The sequence below is a fragment of the Scyliorhinus torazame genome, chromosome 13 (genome assembly GCF_047496885.1).
Source record: "Scyliorhinus torazame isolate Kashiwa2021f chromosome 13, sScyTor2.1, whole genome shotgun sequence".
In the NCBI taxonomy this organism is placed as follows: domain Eukaryota; kingdom Metazoa; phylum Chordata; class Chondrichthyes; order Carcharhiniformes; family Scyliorhinidae; genus Scyliorhinus; species Scyliorhinus torazame.
Genome location: NC_092719.1, coordinates 224,601,772 through 224,622,531, shown reverse-complemented (window position 1 = coordinate 224,622,531; position 20,760 = coordinate 224,601,772). Strand labels below are relative to the sequence as shown.

The following is a 20,760-nucleotide window of genomic DNA, read 5'->3' as shown; positions in this document are numbered from 1 at the left end:
GCCTACAGCTATCCGTTCCAGCACAGGCCTGACACTCAGATTACCAATGCAGATGGATTGAGCTGACTCCCCCTGTTGAAAAACATTCTGCCACCACCAGTAACCCAGGAGTAGCTGTGAATTTCCCAAATTGTGGAAAGTAAAATGGATGATTCAGACTGGGTGGCAGCATGAGAAATCCAAGCACCTCAGACCCTATTTAACCCATCAAGGTGATCTCACCTGTGCGGGTGGTGCCATCCTGTGGGGCTCACGAGTCACCTTTCCACCACCAGCCAGGGGTCTTGTCCTACAGGAGGTGCATGGTATCCACCCAGGGCCGACAAAGATGCTGGCACGCAGCTGTCTATGGTGGCCAGGAACTGACAAAGCCATTGGAGGAATGTGTCTCCACTGCCTCCATCGGTCAGTCTCCACCCCTGGGAGCAGCCAGGTCGCCACAGACCCAGGTCCACGTTGACTCCGCAGGCCCGTTCTCGGGCAGGACATTTTTAGTTTTGGTGGATTCTCACTCCCAGCAGCTGTCGATACAGGAAACGGGGAGCACGACCTCGCCGTCACGGTGCATGCCTCACGTCGAGGGTTGGCTCTACGGGGACTGCCGGAATCCAGTGCATCCGTTTTACAGGGGACGACTTCCAAAATTTTGTTTGAGTGATTCACCACCCTGCGTCCAATGGGTTGGCCAGGAGGACCGTACAGACTTTTAAAAATACCTTGGGGAAACAATCAGGCAAACGGCTGAGGGCATTGGTTAATTGTCTGATATGACTCATCTCGACTCCCACATCACAGGGGTCACACCTGCCGAGTTGCTGACGGGCCGTCACCTCAGGACTCGCCTGGATTTGGGAGTTCCTAACTTGGCGGGTAGGGTGGAGGCAAGACAGGCCTCCACGAGAAGTCACCGGCCACGCAGTGCGGCGACAGATCATCATTCCAGGTGGGCCTTCGCCTCGCGCCCTGTATGGTTGGCCGAGTGCACCGTGTCCCAGTCGGGGTCCCTGTCATTCGTGTAAATGTAAATGACGGAACCGTCAAAAAGTATATTGCCATTTGAGAAGCCCGGTTGGGGGGGGGTGCCTCCCATTTCAGAGCAGACAAGTCCCACTGGTGTTGATAATCCTGTGAATCTTCCTGAACAGAGGGAGGCGAAAACCCAGGAGCCCCCCCCCACCACCAGGCAACAGGCCTTTGGAAGCCTCTGAGACCAGTTTCCTTACCGAGAAGATGATGCTGCCTGAACTATCATTGGGCGTCGGCAACATGACTCCTGTGGAGCCCATGGGAGGATTATAGAGGTCCCTGGACTGGTTGACTCTTTGATGAACTCTCTCTTCCCTGATCTCTTTTCCCACGTATATAGGATAACTACGTACATAGTTTTTGTGTAAAATATAATAAGGGACATAAGTGAGGGAAGGATGTATAGTGCGGCCCGTTTATGGGGATGGACATGGTGGCCCATGTGACTGGTTTGGAGCCAATCGCGTGGGAGCATTCCAAACCCGGCCACTAGGGTGTTAGCGCGGGACCCTGGGAGCCGTGTCCTGGACAGTGTGGACCCTGGAACTGGAAGTTAAGACCCATCCTAATGTGTTCTGCATCTGTACATATACCAGCCTTTGCCTTTCTTTAATAAACCCCATTAGTTACCACAGGAAGCCTCCAGAGTGTTTCTCGAGCCTCCGCACTATCCTTAAATCTCAGCCCCAATACCCATTGGATCAGGCTGGTGCTTACAGCTCCCCACACAGCTGGTCGTTCTGGTGCAAACTGTGGGCCAGGTTGACTCTTCCTGACTCTCCTTGCTGGCTGAATGTCAGACCCTACACACTTGGACTTTTAATTACAAAACTTCATCAAAAATATAAAAGCATATTTCCTGTAGACATCCTGTTTGGATGGTCAGTGCTTAGCGGCTTTTTAATCACTTTAGTCTTGGTTCAGACAAACCCATTCATTGCAATGTTGGCTCCACGACCAAATCAATGGAAACCATCCAGGTGTGAAGTCTCTGGCTCCCACAGTGATGTGTCTGCGATAAAGTCAACTTCTCCTTCGCTGTTGTCGATGTGTGTTTGTAGAATGGCTGTGTTGTCCGGGGCCACCAGCTCCGATATTCTCCGTTCCTTTAACGAGATTGTTCGATGGCCACTGCGAGATTTTAACACCCCATCGTCTTTACGTAGCATCGACCTGGCTTTGGTGTTGACGTGCTTTGAAGATTAACCCTTACAATTCCGTCTGCCTCTACGTGTTGAGGTTTGGCCCGTTTGTTTGCAGTGTTTAAGTCCATGAAGCCTTTGGGGTTTTCTATTTAGTGACAGTCCAGGTGGAGGGAATTCTGATGCTCCAGGGTGGGGTGGTTCTGTGTCGAGGTAAAGAGGAAAGAGACCACTCCAGACTAAAAATTATCTCCACCATATTTACTTTCAACACAGAATTAATGATGTGGAAGGTGGAGGTCGGATTCCATTTGAATCCAAAATGGGCAACCGTTTCTCACCTTTAGTTTTGACCAAGTTGTTGAGTCCTTTATCAGCTGTATAGCTGCAAAGCACACCCTGAAATTCCTGTGGGAATGGGAATGAAGGCTGTTTATGATTAGCTCCAACTCAGTGACTGTTGGTGCACTCGGTGAATGCTCAGGGAAACGGTCAATTGCTTAGGGGCCACAGAGCTTTCCGATTCCCTCACACATTACAGCAGACCATCTGGGTTTTAGTGATGTTAATTGAGGGATAAATATCAGCAAGGAAACGACAGAGAACTCTGCTTTTCTTTGCTATAGGGCTATAGGATTTGTATATCCACCTGAGGGGGTTGACCGGGCCTCTGTCTAACATCTCATTGAAAAGTCAGAACCTCAGCGTTGTTTAGACTCGGATCTGTGTGTCCAAGGGCAGGTGTTGATGCCATTTATCCTTCTATCACCCCACTACCTCCTTAAACATCCATTCCCTTCACCACCAATCCACAGTGACAGCCGTGTGTACCATCTACAAGATGCACTGCAGTAACTCACCAAGGTTCCTCAGATAGCACCTTCCAAACCCACAACCACCACTATCTAGGACAAGAGCAGCAGATACCTGGGAGCCCCACCAGCAGGAGGTTCCCCTCCAAGTCACTCACCATCCTGACTCGGGAATATATCGGCCGTTCCTTCACTGTCACTGGGACAACATCCTGGAACTCCCTCCCTAACAGCAGAGTGGGTGTACCTACACCACGGGGACTGCAGCCGTTCAAGAAGGCAGCTCACCCCCACCTTCTCAAGGGCAATTAGGGATGGGCAACAAATGATGGGTCTTGTTTTTAATCATCTCTGCCGCATTTTCCCCATCAGCTGCAGAAGGTGCGAAGGACGGCACCCGCTTGTTCAAGTATGCCCGCTGGCGGGTGAAAGGGAAGGCGATCCCAGAGGTAGTGAGCGAGTATGCCAGCCTCGGAGCGGAGCTTAATGTGCTGCCTTTCTGCTCCCAGTTCATTCCGATGGAAGTGATTGACTTTCCCAAGCATGGGTCCATCATCTACCACCCATCCCTACTTCCCAGGCACAGGGGAGCCTCCGCTATCAACTGGTAAGAGGACACCAATCAATCTTTGTGCCAAAGTCAACCCTTAGACCCTTGTTTCGTTTTGGAGTGAGCAAGCTAGTCCGTTACACTTTTTGCATGTTACACGTGCAGCTATTAGGGAGGGCGTCTCATGTGTGGCCTGTATGGGGGCTTTTGGTTCTCCATGGCCATGCCGTTTCGAGGGAACGTTGTTGTAGATCTCAGATGAGTATTGTGTCCAATTCTGGGAACACTCTTTAGGAAGGATATCAAGGCCATGAGAGGCTTCACAGGAGATTGACTGCAATGGCACCACGGATGCAAGAGTCCAGTTAATGTGAGAGACCTGGAGACAGTGGAGTTGCTATTCTTCGAGCAGAGAAGATTAAAGCCAGAATTCTGGACAAATGTTCTAATTCCATGGAGGGTTTTGATGGAGTAGAATCGGTCAACACTGGGAAGAAACAAACATCTGAAAGCACCAATAACCAGGAGGCACGGATTAAGATGATTGGGAAAAGAACCAGCGGGGGAGAGGAAGAGAATTATTTGTCTACCGAGGGTTGCTGTTATCCTGAAAGACAGATTCAATTATAACTTTCTGAAGAGAATTGAATATAGATTTAAAATCATATAGCACAGGAATGGATCATTCATCCTGACTTGGAAATATATCACTGTTCCTTCACTGTCGCTGGGTCATAATCCTGAAACTCACTCCCTAACAGCACAGTGGGTGTACCTACATCACATGGACTGCAGCGGTTCAGAGTTGCAGCTCACCACCACCTGCTTAAGGGCAATTATGGCTGGGCAATAAGTACTGGACTGGCCAGAGATGCCCATGTCTGTGAACCTGTATAGAACCTTAGTTAGGCCACACTTGGAGTATAGTGTTCAATTCTGGTCGCCACACCACCAGAAGGATGTGGAGGCTTTGGAGAGGGTGCAGAAGAGATTTACCAGAATGTTGCCTGGTATGGAGGGCATTAGCTATGAGGAGAGTTTGAATAAACTCAGTTTGTTCTCACTGGAACGACAGAGGTTGAGGGGCGACCTGATAGAGGTCTACAAAATTATGAGGGGCATAGACAGAGTGGATAGTCAGAGGCTTTTCCCCAGGTTAGAGGGATCAATTACTAGGGGGCATAGGTTTAAGGTGAGAGGGGCAAGGTTTAGAGTAGATGTGCGAGGCAAGTTTTTTACGCAGAGGGTAGTGGGTGCCTGGAACTCACTGCCGGAGGAGGTGGTGGAAGCAGGGACGATAGTGACATTTAAGGGGCATCTTGACAAATACATGAATAGGATGGGAATAGAGGGATACGGACCCAGGAAGTGTAGAAGATTGTAGTTTAGTCGGGCAGCATGGTCGGCGCGGGCTTGGAGGGCCGAAGGGCCTGTTCCTGTGCTGTACATTTCTTTGTTCTTAATAATAAAATATACATCCTTTGATTGTCAATCCTTCTGGAGTGAAAACTGTTTTACCCTATCCCCAAACCCCTCATGGTATCATAGAATCGTTGAATGGTTACAGCATTTATTAAGACCATTCAGCCCATCATGTTAGCGCTAGTTCTCTGAAGGAGCAATTTACCTCGAGCCACTCCCTTGCAGCTGCCCCTAATCCTGCACATTCCTCCTTTTCAGATAATAATCCAATTTTCTCTGTCTCCACCACACTCTCAGACAGTACATTCCAGATCCTAACCACTCGCTCTGTGACTCTGTCTCCACCACACTCACAGACAGTACATTCCAGATCCTAACCACTCGCTGTGTGACTCTGTCTCCACCACACTCACAGACAGTACATTCCGGATCCTAACCACTCGCTGTGTGAATCTGCCTCCACCACACTCTCAGACAGTACATTCCGGATCCTAACCACTCGCTGTGTGAATCTGTCTCGACCACACTCACAGACAGTACATTCCAGATCCTAACCACTCGCTGTGTGAATCTGTCTCCACCACACTCTCAGACAGTACATTCCAGATCCTAACCACTCGCTGTGTGAATCTGCCTCCACCACACTCACAGACAGTACATTCCAGATCCTAACCACTCGCTGTGTGAATCTGTCTCCACCACACTCACAGACAGTACATTCCAGATCCTAACCACTCGCTGTGTGAATCTGCCTCCACCACACTCACAGACAGTACATTCCAGATCCTAACCACTCGCTGTGTGAATCTGCCTCCACCACACTCTCAGACAGTACATTCCAGATCCTAACCACTCGCTGTGTGAATCTGCCTCCACCACACTCTCAGACAGTACATTCCAGATCCTAACCACTCGCTGTGTGAATCTGCCTCCACCACACTCTCAGACAGTACATTCCAGATCCTAACCACTCGCTGTGTGAATCTGCCTCCACCACACTCTCAGACAGTACATTCCAGATCCTAACCACTCGCTGTGTGAATCTGCCTCCACCACACTCACAGACAGTACATTCCAGATCCTAACCACTCGCTGTGTGAATCTGTCTCCACCACACTCACAGACAGTACATTCCAGATCCTAACCACTCGCTGTGTGAATCTGCCTCCACCACACTCTCAGACAGTACATTCCAGATCCTAACCACTCGCTGTGTGAATCTGCCTCCACCACACTCTCAGACAGTACATTCCAGATCCTAACCACTCGCTGTGTGAATCTGTCTCCACCACACTCTCAGACAGTACATTCCAGATCCTAACCACTCGCTGTGTGAATCTGCCTCCACCACACTCACAGACAGTACATTCCAGATCCTAACCACTCGCTGTGTGAATCTGTCTCCACCACACTCACAGACAGTACATTCCAGATCCTAACCACTCGCTGTGTGAATCTGCCTCCACCACACTCTCAGACAGTACATTCCAGATCCTAACCACTCGCTGTGTGAATCTGCCTCCACCACACTCACAGACAGTACATTCCAGATCCTAACCACTCGCTGTGTGAATCTGTCTCCACCACACTCACAGACAGTACATTCCAGATCCTAACCACTCGCTGTGTGAATCTGCCTCCACCACACTCTCAGACAGTACATTCCAGATCCTAGCCACTCGCTGTGTGAATCTGCCTCCACCACACTCTCAGACAGTACATTCCAGATCCTAACCACTCGCTGTGTGACTCTGCCTCCACCACACTCACAGACAGTGCATTTCAGATCCTAACCACTCGCTGTGTGAATCTGCCTCCACCACACTCACAGACAGTACATTCCAGATCCTAACCACTCGCTGTGTGAATCTGCCTCCACCACACTCTCAGACAGTACATTCCAGATCCTAACCACTCGCTGTGTGAATCTGCCTCCACCACACTCTCAGACAGTACATTCCAGATCCTAACCACTCGCTGTGTGACTCTGCCTCCACCACACTCACAGACAGTGCATTTCAGATCCTAACCACTCGCTGTGTGAATCTGCCTCCACCACACTCACAGACAGTATATTCCAGATCCTAACCATTCGCTGTGTGAATCTGCCTCAACCACACTCACAGACAGTGCATTTCAGATCCTAACCACTCGCTGTGTGAATCTGCCTCCACCACACTCACAGACAGTGCATTTCAGATCCTAACCACTCGCTGTGTGACTCTGCCTCCACCACACTCACAGACAGTGCATTTCAGATCCTAACCACTCGCTGTGTGACTCTGCCTCCACCACACTCACAGACAGTACATTCCAGATCCTAACCACTCGCTGTGTGAATCTGCCTCCACCACACTCACACACAGTACATCCTAGATCCGAAGCACTTGCTTCTTTATGTCTTCATCAATCTTTTTGCCAATTACCTTAAGTCTCTCATTCTTTTACCAATGGTAAAAGTTTCTCCCTCACTACTCTCTCCAGACCCTCGTGATTTTGAATATCTCTATCTTCTTTCAACTTTCTCTTCTCCCAGGAAAACAGTCCTAACTTCTCCAATGTTTCTTCATATCTATAGTCCCTCACACCAGGAACCATTCTTGTGAGTCTTTTCTGTGCTCTCTCCAATGTCCTCACCTTCTTCTAAAACTGTGGCCCCCACAAGTGGACACAATACTCCTGTTGAGTTTTGAGCCTGTGTTTCAGACAGGTTCTCCACGGCTTTCTTGTTTTTGTACTCTATACCCCTATTGATAAAGCTTAGGATACTGTAAACTTTATTAACCACTCTCCTGCCATCATCAGTGATTTATGTACAGAAACACCCAGGTCCCAGTCTCTCTGCACCCACTTTCGAATTGTATCATTCATTTCGTATTGTCTCTCCATGTTCTTCCTATCAAAATTAATCACTTCACATTTATCCTCATTAATTTCTATCTGACTCCTGTCTGGCCACTCCCCAACTTGTCTTTTTTTTCCTTTTTTAAAATTTAGCGTACCCAATTATTTTGTTCCAATTAAGGGGCAATTTAGCGTGGCCAATCCACCTACTCTGCACATCTTTGGGTTGTAACAAAGAAAATTACAGCACAGGAACAGGCCCTTCGGCCCTCCCAGCCTGCGCCGATCCAGATCCTTTATCTAATCCTGTCGCCTATTTTCCAAGGATCTACTTCCCTCTGTTCCCCGCCCGTTCATATATCTGTCTAGATGCATCTTAAATGATGCTATCGTGCCCGCCTCTACCATCTCCGCTGGCAAAGCGTTTCAGGCACCCACCACCCTCTGCGTAAAAAACTTTCCCCCTCTCACCTTGAAATCGTGACCCCTTGTAATTGACACCCCCACTCTTGGAAAAAGCTTGTTGCTATCCACCCTGTCCATACCTCTCATAATTTTGTAGACCTCAATCAGGTCCCCCCTCAACCTCCGTCTTTCCAACAAAAACAATCCTAATCTAGTCAACCTTTCTTCATAGCTAGCACCCTCCATACTAGGCAACATCCTGGTGAACCTCCTCTGCACCCTCTCTAAAGCATCCACATCCTTCTGGTAATGTGGCGACCAGAACTGCACGCAGTATTCCAAATGTGGCCTAACCAAAGTCCTATTCAACTGTAACATGACCTGCCGACTCTTGTACTCAATACCTAGTCCGATGAAGGCAAGCATGCTGTATGCCTTCTTGATCACTCTATCGACCTGCGTTGCCACCTTCAAGGTACAATGGACCTGAACTCCCAGATCTCTCTGTGCATCAATTTTCCCCAGGACTCTTCCATTGACCGTATAGTCCGCTCTTGAATTGGATCTTCCAAAATACATCACCTCGCATTTGCCTGGATTGAACTCCATCTGCCATTTCTCTGCCCAACTCTCCAATCTATCTATATTTTGCTGTATTCTCTGACAGTCCTCCTCGCTATCTGCAACTCCACCAATCTTAGTATCATCTGCAAACTTGCTAATCAGACCACCTGTACCTTCGTCCAGATCATTTATGTATATCACAAACAACAGTGGTCCGAGCACGGATCCCTGTGGAACACCACTAGTCACCTTTCTCCATTTTGAGACACTCCCTTCCACCACTACTCTCTGTCTCCTGTTGCCCAGCCAGTTCTTTATCCATCTAGCTAGTACACCCTGAACCCCATGCAACTTCACTTTTTCCATCAACCTGCCGTGGGAAACTTTATCAAACGCCTTACTGAAGTCCATGTATGTGACATCTACAGCCCTTCCCTCATCAAGTAACGTTGTCACTTCCTCAAAGAATTCTATTAGGTTCGTAAGACATGACCTTCCCTGCACAAAACCATGCTGCCTGTCACTGATAAGTTTATTTTCTTCCAAATGTTGTGGGGGTGAGACCCACGAAGACACGGGGAGAATGTGCAAACTTCACACGGACAGTGACCCAGGGCCGGGATTTGAACCCGGGCCCTCAGCGCCGCAGTCCCAGTGCTAACCACTGCGCCATGTGCCGCTCCCCAACTTGTCTTTCTGATGTCTTGCATGGTCCTCCTCCCAGTAGCAAAATGGATATGGAATTGACTGAGTGGCAGGAAACAGAGTGACGATTAACAGTTGCATGGTCCTCCTCCCAGTTCACAACACAGGTTTTGTATCACCTGCACGTGTTAAAATTGTGATGTGGACCACCAGGTTCTAGGTCATTTCCAACACTGACGCCTGGGGAACTCCACCTGCAAAACAACTGTTAATCGTCACTCTGTTTCCTGTCACTCAGTCAATTCCGTATCCATTTTGCTACTTTCCCTTTTATTCCATCAGCTATAACTTTGCTCACAAATATGTTAAGCGGCACTTTATCAAGTGCCTTCTGAAAGTCCATCTACATCACATGAAGAGCATAGGCTCCATTGACCCTTCTGTTACCTCTTCAAAGAGCTCCAGAAAGCGAGTTAAGCGAAACATCCCAGGAGAAATCTTTGCTGGCTTTCCTTAATCCATCTGCAATTGTTCATGTGATGATTCATTTTTTCCAAATGATCACTCCTGTAAGGGTCCTTCCTGTTTATTGCCTAATTTCCCCATTCTTTTCTTTTCCTGTTATCATTTTTGATCCACGAGTGATTAATGGGCATGTGTCTTTAAGTGAAGCAGCAGGAGGATGATGAATTCAGAAATTATAGGAGAGAATACTCTGCTAGTTTGAACAGGAGCTTCAGACCTTTCAGCACCAGAGAGAGAGATTGGTGGGATTTGGTTCAATTGAGTCCTAGACACAGAAAGCAAGGGGACCTGCTCTCTCGCCAGAAAGGCTGCTCGTGCTGTGTTTCCGAAGCTGCAAGAGAACCTGGATGAATTAATCGACAGGGGAACCATTAGAGGCTGAAAACAAAGACAAGGAGCAGCTCTCTCTCTCTAGAAATGCTGTGAATTGATGTATTTTTGAAACTACAGAGAGCTGAATGAATCTGCTGTAAAAACCTCAGGCTAAAAGCAATGTTTGAAGAGGCGCAAGGTGCTGGAAACAGCCCTCTGAAACAACGACACCTTTTTCTTTTTACTTGTGATTTTCACCCCTCTGCTCCCCTCTGTGTTTGTCTGTCTTGTGTGTACATATATAGAGGATGGGGGAAAGTTAAAGTGGGGAATTAGGAATTAGTTAACCAGCTGTTTTTGCTGCATTATAATTCATTATAATTCTTGTTATAAATAAACAATAATTGTGTTTAAATTTACCAACCTGGTGACTGTCATGATCGGGCAGCCAAGACTTGGGGTATTGTATAAGAATTATTGGTTAATTCACTTTGTGACTCTGGGGCAGGTGGGGCTGGAATTGCCCGCACACCAGTCCAGGGTGTAGGAATATCCCTAGCAGACTGACTGCTCTGTAGTTGCTGTGTTATCTTTGCACCTTGTATTGAAAAGGGTGCAATGTTTACAATTGTCCAGTCCTCTGCCCCAACCCGAGTCTAAGGAAGACTGTAAAATCATGGCCTCCAGTCTCTGTAATTTCACTCTCACTTTCCTTCATGTCTGTGGCTGCATCTCCCCTGATCTGGGTGCCTGGAGAAGCTCCTCTATAATTGGACAAGCAGCTCTGTAGCATTGTTCAGACTTTTCAAATGTTCCTGTCATGCCACGAACCCCTGGACCACGTGGGTTCCACGGACCCCAGCTTGGGAACCACTGGTCTATGGACTACACCAAGCAATGCATCTTTTTTGTTCCATGTGGTTGATAGCGAGGGGGGTCTCTGTGGACTGCAATGGGCAGGTCAAGTGGGCTGAAAAGTAGAAACTGGGATTGAATCCAGAGAAGGGTGGCACAGTGGTTCGCACTGCTGCCTCACAGCGCCGGGGACCTGGGTTCGATTATGGCCTTGGGTGATTGTGTGGGGTTTGCACCTTCTCCCCGTGTCTGCATGGGTTTCCTCCGAGTGCTCCAGTTTCCTCCCACAGTCCAAACATGTAGATTGGCCATGCCAAATTGCCTCATAGTGTCCAAAGATGAGGAGGTTATGTGGGGTTATGGAGTTATGGGGATAGGGCCTCGGCAGGGTGCTCCTTCAGAAGGTCGGTGCAGACTCGATGGGCCAAATGGCCTCCTTCTGCACTGTAGGGATGCTATGGTGTAAGGTGATGCATTTGGGGATGTCAAACAAGGCAAAGAATAACACAATAAGTGGGAGGATACTGAGAGGAGTACAAGGAATGAGGAACCTCGGAGTGAGTGTTCACAGGTCCCTCAATGTGGCAGAACAGGTTGATAAGTCAGATGGAATCCTTCCATTTATTGGCTGAGACATGAGCAGGAAGTCATCTTGGAACTATGTAAAACTGCAACTGTATAAAACACCAGTTAGCTCACAGCTTGAGTACTGTGGGCAGTTCTGGCCACCCCATTCCAGGAAGGATGTCATTGCCTTGGCGAGGTTCCAGAGCAGACTGACTGGCATTTGTCAGGACTGGAAAATTGTAGCTATGGGGACAGGATTGGATAGGCTGGGTAATTCTCCTCAGAACAGAGTTGTAGTGGCCATTGTCAACCTGACTCAACCTCGGCATTGACTGGATTGGACTGTGGATTTTCCTGGTCAGGCAGGTTTAGTGCCACGCTTCAAATATAAACCACGTTTGGTTAAATGCCAGATTTCCATTGTTTTCTCCGCAGGACTCTGATACATGGAGACAGGAAAGGAGGGTTCAGTATTTTCTGGGCAGACGACGGTTTGGATACAGGCCCCATTCTCATGCAGCGAGAATGTGAAGTGTTTCCCGATGATACCATCAACACCTTATACAACCGATTCCTCTTTCCTGAAGGAATAAAGGGCATGGTAAGGTTAATTATAAACAGCATCGCGTGATGCCCTTACACACCCCATCCACCACCTTAAACATCACCTCCTTCTACCACCGATGAACAGTGGCAGCCGTGTGCACCATCTACAAGATGCACTGCAGCAACTCACCAAGGTTCCTTAAACACCACCTTCCAAACCCACAACCACCACCATCCTGAAGGACAAGAGCAGCAGATACCTGGGAACCCCACCAGCTAGAGGTTCCCCTCCAAGTCACTCACCACCCTGACTTGGAAATATATCAGCCGTTCCTTCAGTGTCGCTGGGACAAAACCCTGGAACTCCCTCCCTAACAGCACAGTGGGTGTACCTACGTCACATGGACTGCAGGAGTTCAAGAAGGCAGCTCACCACCACCTTCTCAAGGACAATTAGGGATGGGCAATGTCATGATATTCAGATAAACATCATGGTGCAAACACACATACATACTGATGGACAGATCAACGGACCAATCAACACACACGCAACATCACAGCCAATCACAAGCAAGAGCACACGCACTATAAAACAGGGAACACCGCAATTCCGCTCATTCCAGCAGGAGACAGCTCAGGGCACAGAGCTCACAGCGCGCCACTCAGACATACATCATGTGCTGAGTGCCTCTCTAAGATAGTGTCAGGGCTGGGTCCACAGGTTAAAGGGTAAAGAACGAACCACATTCATAAGCTTACAGATGTTGTTATTGATAGTAATAAACCAGAGTTGTACCATCTGCAACCGTGTTGGTTCGTCTGTATAGCGGAACACCCAACACGACAGGCAACAAATGCCGGCCTAGCCAGCAACGCCACATCCCGTCAACAAATTAAAAGAAAAGATGGTGTAACTGCCTTTCAAAAGGTAATGTCGATGTTATCCAAAATATACTGAGCGAGAAAGAGAGAGAGAGAGACACAGAGAGAGCGAGACTGAAAAACAGATTGCGATAGACAGCCATGAGAGATTGAGGTATATTGTAACGTGGGAAAAGCAGCAGCAATTTGTGCACAGAAAGATCCCAGCAAGGCAGATACAGATAGATTCTTGACCAGCAATGGAGCCAAAGGTTATTGGGGATAGTTGAGAATGGGGAGTTAAGACTACAATCAGGTCAGCCAGGATCTTAATCAATGACAGAGCAGGTTTGAGGATGGCCTGCTCCTAATTTGTACGTTTAATCCCACAAAGAGCAATGTGGTAATGACCACATAACCTGTTCTAGTGATGCTGATTGAAGGACAAACATTAACCAGGAGACCAGTGAGGACAACATCTCTTCTTCAAATTGCACCCTGGAATCTTTAATGTCCAGCTAAAAATTCAGATGCGGCTTTGGTTTAAAGTTTAATTGAAAAGTCGGCACCTTCAAGCGGGCAGCGCTTCCTCAGCACTGTGCTGGGACTGACAGAGTGGTTTATGTGCACAAGCTCTGAGTCGGAGTTGGGAGAGCAAGCTGCCTCACTGAGGGAGCAGTGGCTGACACCTCAGGCATATTATCTGCTGATCAGGCAGAGGGAACAGCGGGATGTCTGATTGCTGGGCCCCACATTACCAAACCCCTGTCTGACCTGTTCACAGGTGGAATCTGTGCAGCTCATTTCCACTGGGAAAGCGCCGAGAGTGATCCAGCCCACCGAGGGGGTAACCTACGAGGGAATTCAGAAGAAAGAAAATGCAAAGGTAATGAATTATTTTCGCTAACAAATTAGTAAGAGTCCGATTGCTTTATTTTCCCTTATTAGCTTTTTATTTGGAATAATCTTGTAAGTGCTTGCATCATCATCAGGAAACAAGCTGGCACTGACAGGGCGAAGGAACTGGTGTCACAAAGCACCGGAATGTTATCTGTGAGGGTATCCCAGATTGGAACACCGGATTGTGGGGGTGTCGAGTTTTATTTTGTTTTGGTGTGAGCGAAACCAAAATAAACTGTCCAGTCATCGTCTGACAATTATTAAAGAGTATTCATTAAAGTAAAGAAAAGACAAACACACACAAACCGGACTACTCTCCTATATGGCAATTAAGCATTTGAATTGCTAAACACGTACCCAGTTTATGTAGAACATACCCCTTCCAAAATATATCTCTGCTACCCAAACTCCTCAAGACTTCCCCTGTTCCCCAAACAACATACAAATTAAATAAATCTGAAAGTTAAAGCCAGCTTATATTCAAGTCTTGTCCAGCTCCAGTGAAAATATTTAAAACTGCCTTTACAAAGGTTTTCTGCACTGCCTTGGCTCCGAGGCTGTTCGCTGGAAATTCCAGCCAATTATACCTTTTGGTTGTTTGTCCCTATCAAATTCCTTGACTCCAGACATTATCGTATGTATACCTCATTGAAGGGGCAGCACGGTGGCACAGTGGTTAGCACTGCTGCCTCACAGTGGCGAGGTCCTGGGTTCGATCCCAGCCCCGGGACACTTTCCGTGTGGAGTTTGCACATTCTCCCCATGTCTGCGTGGGTCTCGCTCCCACAAACCCAAAAGATGTGCAGGGTAAGTAGATCTGCCATGCTAAATTGCCCCTTAAGTGGAAAAAAAGAATTGGGCATTCTAAATTTATTTTTAAAAATGTATACCTCATTGATTTCCCAATCGTCTAGGTAAACTGTTACTACACATAATCTATTCACATCTGATTCTTACCTAAACTGCCTTCTAATCTCGTTATTGGGAGAGATACATCTCTCCCAGCCTTTTGAATACTGGCTGCGGCTGTCTCTAGGCAGATTTCGTCCTGTTCCTGGGCAGGTCACATCCTATTATGTTTTGTTAAATTCATTTTACTATGTTTCCCGGCAAATTCATGACACTGAATTAACATCCGTAGAGTTAAACGCCTAGCTATGATGGACAGGTCCTCATCCCATCAAATGCAGTTAAGTGCTTTCTGCTGAGAAAAAGAGGAAGTGAAGACACTTATCTCCTACATGGCAGTTAGGTTCAAAGCAGGGTACTTGAGATGCATACAAGCATGAAGGGAAGTTAAAATAAACAATCCAGATATCTGGCTGTCTGGAAGGTATTACCTTGCCAATTACAGCCTACTTAAAGCTATTTCTCTTTGAAATTGAATAGAAGCCTCACAGATCAAAGGATCTGAGGGGAATAAAGCCTTGTGATGTATTTTGGCTTTCTATGAAGTAACAATTGTTGCTTTCATCACTTCTTTTTGAGGCAGCAGGTATAGGGGACAGAGGAGGCAGTGGCGTAGTGGTACTGTCACAGGACGAGTACTCCAGAGACCCTGGGAACCTGCGTTCAAATCCCACCAGGGCAGTTAGTGGAATTTGAATTCAATTAAAAATCTGGAATTAAAAGTCCAATGACAACCATGACATCATTGCCAATTGTCGTAAAAACCCATCTGGTCCTTTAGGGAAGGAAATCTGTCATCCTTACCCGGTCTGGCCTACTCTAGACCCACAGAAATGTGGTTGACTCTTAAATGCCCTCGGGGATGGGCATTAAATGCTGACCCAGCCAACAACGCCCACAACCCATCAACGGATTTTTTTTAAACTGAAAAAGCAGCGATTTTCACTGTTTCTGCCCGGACTGCCCTTTAGCTTCCAGGCAGGGTGACTGATTGGGGGGGGGGGGAGTTCTGATATGGGGGGGGTCTCTAATGCGGGTTCTTTGATACATGGATCTGATGGTTTGGACTGAGGGGAATCGTTGGTGAGGGGTCTGATGGGGGGGCTGGTGGTGGGGTGGGCAAGATTGGCGGTGTTGGGGAGGGCCCTCCCCCCCCCCCCCCCGATGGTTTTGGGGACACCCCCCTCCCCGATGGCTTTGGGACACCTACATTAAATACCGACCACCTTAGCCCACCATAAGGTCCACAATGTCAGAGCCATGCTGGCAAATACTTGTACCGACCCACACCCGCGTGAACCTTGATGCCTTTGCCAGAGGGAGACAGGAGCATCACAACAATCCCATTTTTTGCCCGACGCACGATTCTCTTATGCGGGGTCTCTGGTGGGGGGTCGGTGGGGTGGGTGGTTGGGTCACCTTATACTGTGGGAGAGGTGATCCAGAAAATCCCATGGTCGGCAGGGGGGGTCGAATGGAATTGCATTGCTGGGGGGGCGCTCGTTCAAATCGCTACTGACTGCAACAGGAGTGGAGAAACCCACCCATAATCCTCCGAAACGGTGCCCCGATCGCGAAGGAGCCAGGCATGCCACTGTCTTTTGGCCCTCTCCGAAATGTGGCTGAATTCAGTGAAAATCTCCCCAGGCCACACATTCATCTGCCCTATTTTCCTATTTCTGTACTAACTAGCACATGGCACCGGGGTCAATCCAGAGATTACAACCTTTGAGGCCTTGTCCTTTAGTCTTCTGGCGAACCCGCTAAATTCTAAGTGCAAGGCGTTATCCCTCATTCTCCCTATGTCATTGGTACCAATATGTATCACAGCCTCTGTCTTGCCACCCTTCCCCTTCAGGATGCCGTGTGGCGGTTCAGGGACATCCTTGACCCTGGCACCAGGGAGGCAACACAACATCTGGAGTCACGTCTGTGGGCGCAGAAATGCCTACCTGCTCCCCTGACTAATGAATCCTCTGTCACTATCACTCCTGCTTTCTTCTTCCTCCCCTCCTGTCCAGTCAGGCCGCTTGTGGCCAGAAGCTGGGCTCTGTCTGCACTCCCTGGAGCGTCCTCCTTCAGCTTCCAAAATGGAAACCTGATTTGTGAGTGGGACCCCAAGGGCCACCTCCACTACCTGCCTCTTTCTTTTTCACTGCCTGCAGGTCATCCACTCTCTTTCTTCCTCCAGTCCCTTGAGTTGTGGGGTGACCACCTCTCTAAACATGTTATCCACGCAATTCTCAGCCAGTCACCGCTCGAACTCCGAAACCTGGAGTTCAGGGGCGTCATTCTCCGACCCCCCAGTGGGTCGGAGAATGGCCGTTGGCCGCCATGAATCCCGCCCCCGCCGGTTGCCGAAGTCTCCGGAACCGGAGATTGGGCGGGGCCGGGAATCGGGCCGCGCCGGTTGGCGGGCCCCCACCCCCCGCTCGATTCTCCGGCCCGGATGGGCCGAAGTCCCACCGAGAAATTGCCTGTCCCGCCGGCGTAAATTAAAGTAGATATTTACCGGCGGGACAAGGCAGCGTGGGTGGGCTCCGGGGTCCTGGGGGTGGCCTGGCCCGCGATCGGGGCCCACCGATCCGCGGGCGGGCCTGTGCCGTGGGGGCACTCTTTCCCTTCCGCCTCCGCAACGGCCTCCACCATGGCGGAGGCGGAAGAGACTCTCCCACTGCGCCTGCGCGGGAAACTGTCAGCGGCCGCTGACACTCCCGCGCATGCGATGCCCGGGGATGTCATTTCCGCGCCAGCTGGCGGGGCAACAAACGCCGTTTCCGCCAGCTGGCGGGGCGGAAATCCTTCCGGCGCCGGCCTAGCCCCTCAATGTTGGGGCTCGGCCCCCAAAGATGCGGAGCATTCCGCACCTTTGGGGCGGCGCGATGCCCGTCTGATTGGCGCCGTTTTGGGCGCCAGTCGGTGGACATCCCGCCGTTGGGGGAGAATTTCGCCCCAGGTTTCTGCATTCAGGAGAAGCGCCTGTTCACATGGTCATCTAGGATGCCAATAGGGGCCATGACTTCCCACATATAACAGGTCACACGTTCCACTCGGCTGACCTCACCCGCCATGACTTAAACTTGGACTTACTGAGTCCTACCCGCTAACCTTGTTGATTGCTTAATTTTAAAGAAACTCCCTTTACTTTATCTTTAGGCTCTTTCTCTTAGTCTCGAACATATTTTCTTATCCCTCGTATTTCTCAGTTAATCCCTTAATAATTTTCCAGCTTTTTGGGGTTTTGGTATAACTGCCTTTTTGACCTGTAAACTCAGTTAGGAAAACAAGACAGCAGAAAAGAAAAGAAAAGAAAGAGAAAAACCTCCCTCGCTCTCTTCACCAAACTCCACACTTACCGAACTGCTAACTCCACTCACTGCTACTCGCACTCCGTCGAGGAGAGACAGTCAATAACACAGGATTTTTGCAATCACAAAGTTCATGGAAGTAGTAAGGAGAATGAGTAAATATTGAAATGCTGACTAACAATTTCACTCCTCAAGCAAGGCACTGAGTCCAAATGCATTTCATTTGTATAGCGTATTTTCTGTAGTAACTATCTAAGGTGTATAATCAGTCAGAAATTGACAGTACACCACATTCGGAGATACATATGGAGATGTGAGAGGGCTGTAGGTCTGGAGGGGAGGTTACCTAAAGAGGTGGATGAGGCTACAGAGGGATTTGAACATGAGGATCTGAATTTTACAATTCAAAATGTTGTTGGTTTGAAAGTGAATGTAGATCAGTGAGCACACTGAGAATGGGTGAATGGGACTTGGTGCGAGTTAGGGTACAGTGCAGTCTCAGAGAACATCAGTGAGGGGTTTGGGGCGGATAATTGCTGAAGATGATTGCCAACCCAGAGGACAATTGTCTCAATCATTGCTTTTTTCTTCAGATTAACTGGGATCAACCAGCAGAAGCCATTCACAACTGGATCCGCGGCAATGACAAGGTTCCTGGTGCCTGGTCAGAGGTCAATGGACATGTAAGTGTTGAGCGGAATAATGGCAAAGGTCATGATCCAAATGAAGAGACTCAATGGCGATGAGGTTACTAGAATGTTCAGGAAAAGAATCGAATTACTGGTACGGCCATGTGTGATTGACGAAGGATGGGATGGGCAAGGAGCGCGTTCTCCTTAAACCGCTTTCCCTTTGAGGAACCCACCACTCGATCACCAGGTTAAGGAGGAGGTTCCGAAAGAGTTGAAGAAGAAAAGAATTCTGCCATATCTCCTGAACATCCCAAAGCTCACCAGAGCTAATCACTTACCTTTGACGTGTGGCCACTTGTTTTCTAGTCAATCAGGGTGCAGAGCAGAATCCCACAAGGTAATGAGATTCAAAACCGAAGGTTTCATTTACGGACATCTTGGTTGATGAAATGAAAATCTACTCAGGAAATTGGGAAGCACTCGCCCAATCATCTTCCGAGAGTGGGTTAGGGTCTGTCACCTCCACCTCTATTCACATGCTTCACAGTAACCTCGGGCAAGGCAGCAGCCCCTCAGCCCTGGCTGGGAGGGTTAGCCTGGAGCGTGGGCTGTGGGGGGGGGGGCTGAACCCACAACTTTCTGATCGAGAGTGGAGGTGACAACTGGGCCAAGCTGGTGAGGGCTGCCAGCACCCAGCAGCACCAATGGATAATCGAAAGGTGGAATGGGCACCTCTTAAAATTTAAAACCGTGATATCGGGGAAACAGCAGCGAAATAATTACTTTGCAACAATCTTTAGAATAGAACAAGTGCGCCGCCCACAGAGCCAGAGGGTGGAGCTTTAACAAGTGGGCCGCCCACAGAGCCAGAGGGTGGAGCTTTAACAAGTGGCCCGCCCACAGAGCCAGAGGGTGGAGCTTTCCCACATTCTGTCTATGTCAGGCTCCGACTGAAAAACCACCTGGATCTCTCCCGCTGCACTGCCCAGTTTTTACTCTAGATTTTGAGCCTCTCTGAAAAATAAATTTCACTGTGGTGGGGTGGGAGCCATCACGACTGGGTCCACAGAGTTTGGGGTGCCCCCACAACATCACCCCCCCCTCCTCACGGACACTGGGGACCCCCCCACAAATGCATTAGGACTCCTCCCCCCCAACAAACAGAACGCAAATTGGATAATTGGAGTGCATTCTGGGGAAGGTGGGACCTGTACAAGCAGGACGGGTTGCATCTGAACCAGAGGGGCACCAATATCCTGGGAGGGAAGTTTTCTAGTACTCTTCGGGAGGGTTTGAACTAATTTGGCAGGGGAATGGGAACCGGATTTGTAGTCCAGCAACTAAGGTAGCCGATATTCGGGACGCCAAAGCGTGTAATGAGGCAGTGGGGAAGGGAACACTGACAAAGGAGAGTACTTGCAGGCACGGAGATGGGTTGAAGTGTGTATACTTCAACGCAAGAAGCATCAGGAATAAGGTGGGTGAACTTAAGGCATGGATCGGTACTTGGGACTACGATGTGGTGGCCATCACGGAAACTTGGATAGAAGAGGGGCAGAAATGGTTGTTGGAGGTCCCTGGTTATAGATGTTTCAATAAGATTAGGGAGGGTGGTAAAAGAGGTGGGGGGGGTGGCATTGTTACTTAGAGATAGTATAACAGCTGCAGAAAGGCAGTTCGAGGAGTATCACCCTAATGAGGTAGTATGGGTTGAAGTCAGAAATAGGAAAGAAGCAGTCACCTTGTTAGGAGTTTTCTATAGGCCCCCCAATAGTAGCAGAGATGTGGAGGAACAGATTGGGAAACAGATTTTGGAAAGGTGCAGAAGTCACAGGGTAGTCGTCATGGGTGACTTTAACTTCCCAAATATTGAGTGGAAACTCTTTAGATCAAGTAGTTTGGATGGGGTGGTGTTTGTGCAGTGTGTCCAGGAAG

General features: G+C 48.7%; 1 protein-coding gene across 1 annotated transcript in view; it reads left to right on the top strand.

The window, feature by feature from the left end:
• aldh1l1 (aldehyde dehydrogenase 1 family, member L1) overlaps positions 1-20,760 on the top strand; it is a 133,776-nt gene that overhangs the window by 48,864 nt on the left and 64,152 nt on the right. Inside the window, exons 3-6 of the mRNA XM_072473105.1 lie at positions 3,353-3,587; positions 12,105-12,270; positions 13,861-13,962; positions 18,787-18,876. Of these exons, the coding sequence (XP_072329206.1) occupies positions 3,353-3,587; positions 12,105-12,270; positions 13,861-13,962; positions 18,787-18,876 (593 nt within the window). The remainder of the gene's footprint in view (positions 1-3,352; positions 3,588-12,104; positions 12,271-13,860; positions 13,963-18,786; positions 18,877-20,760) is intronic.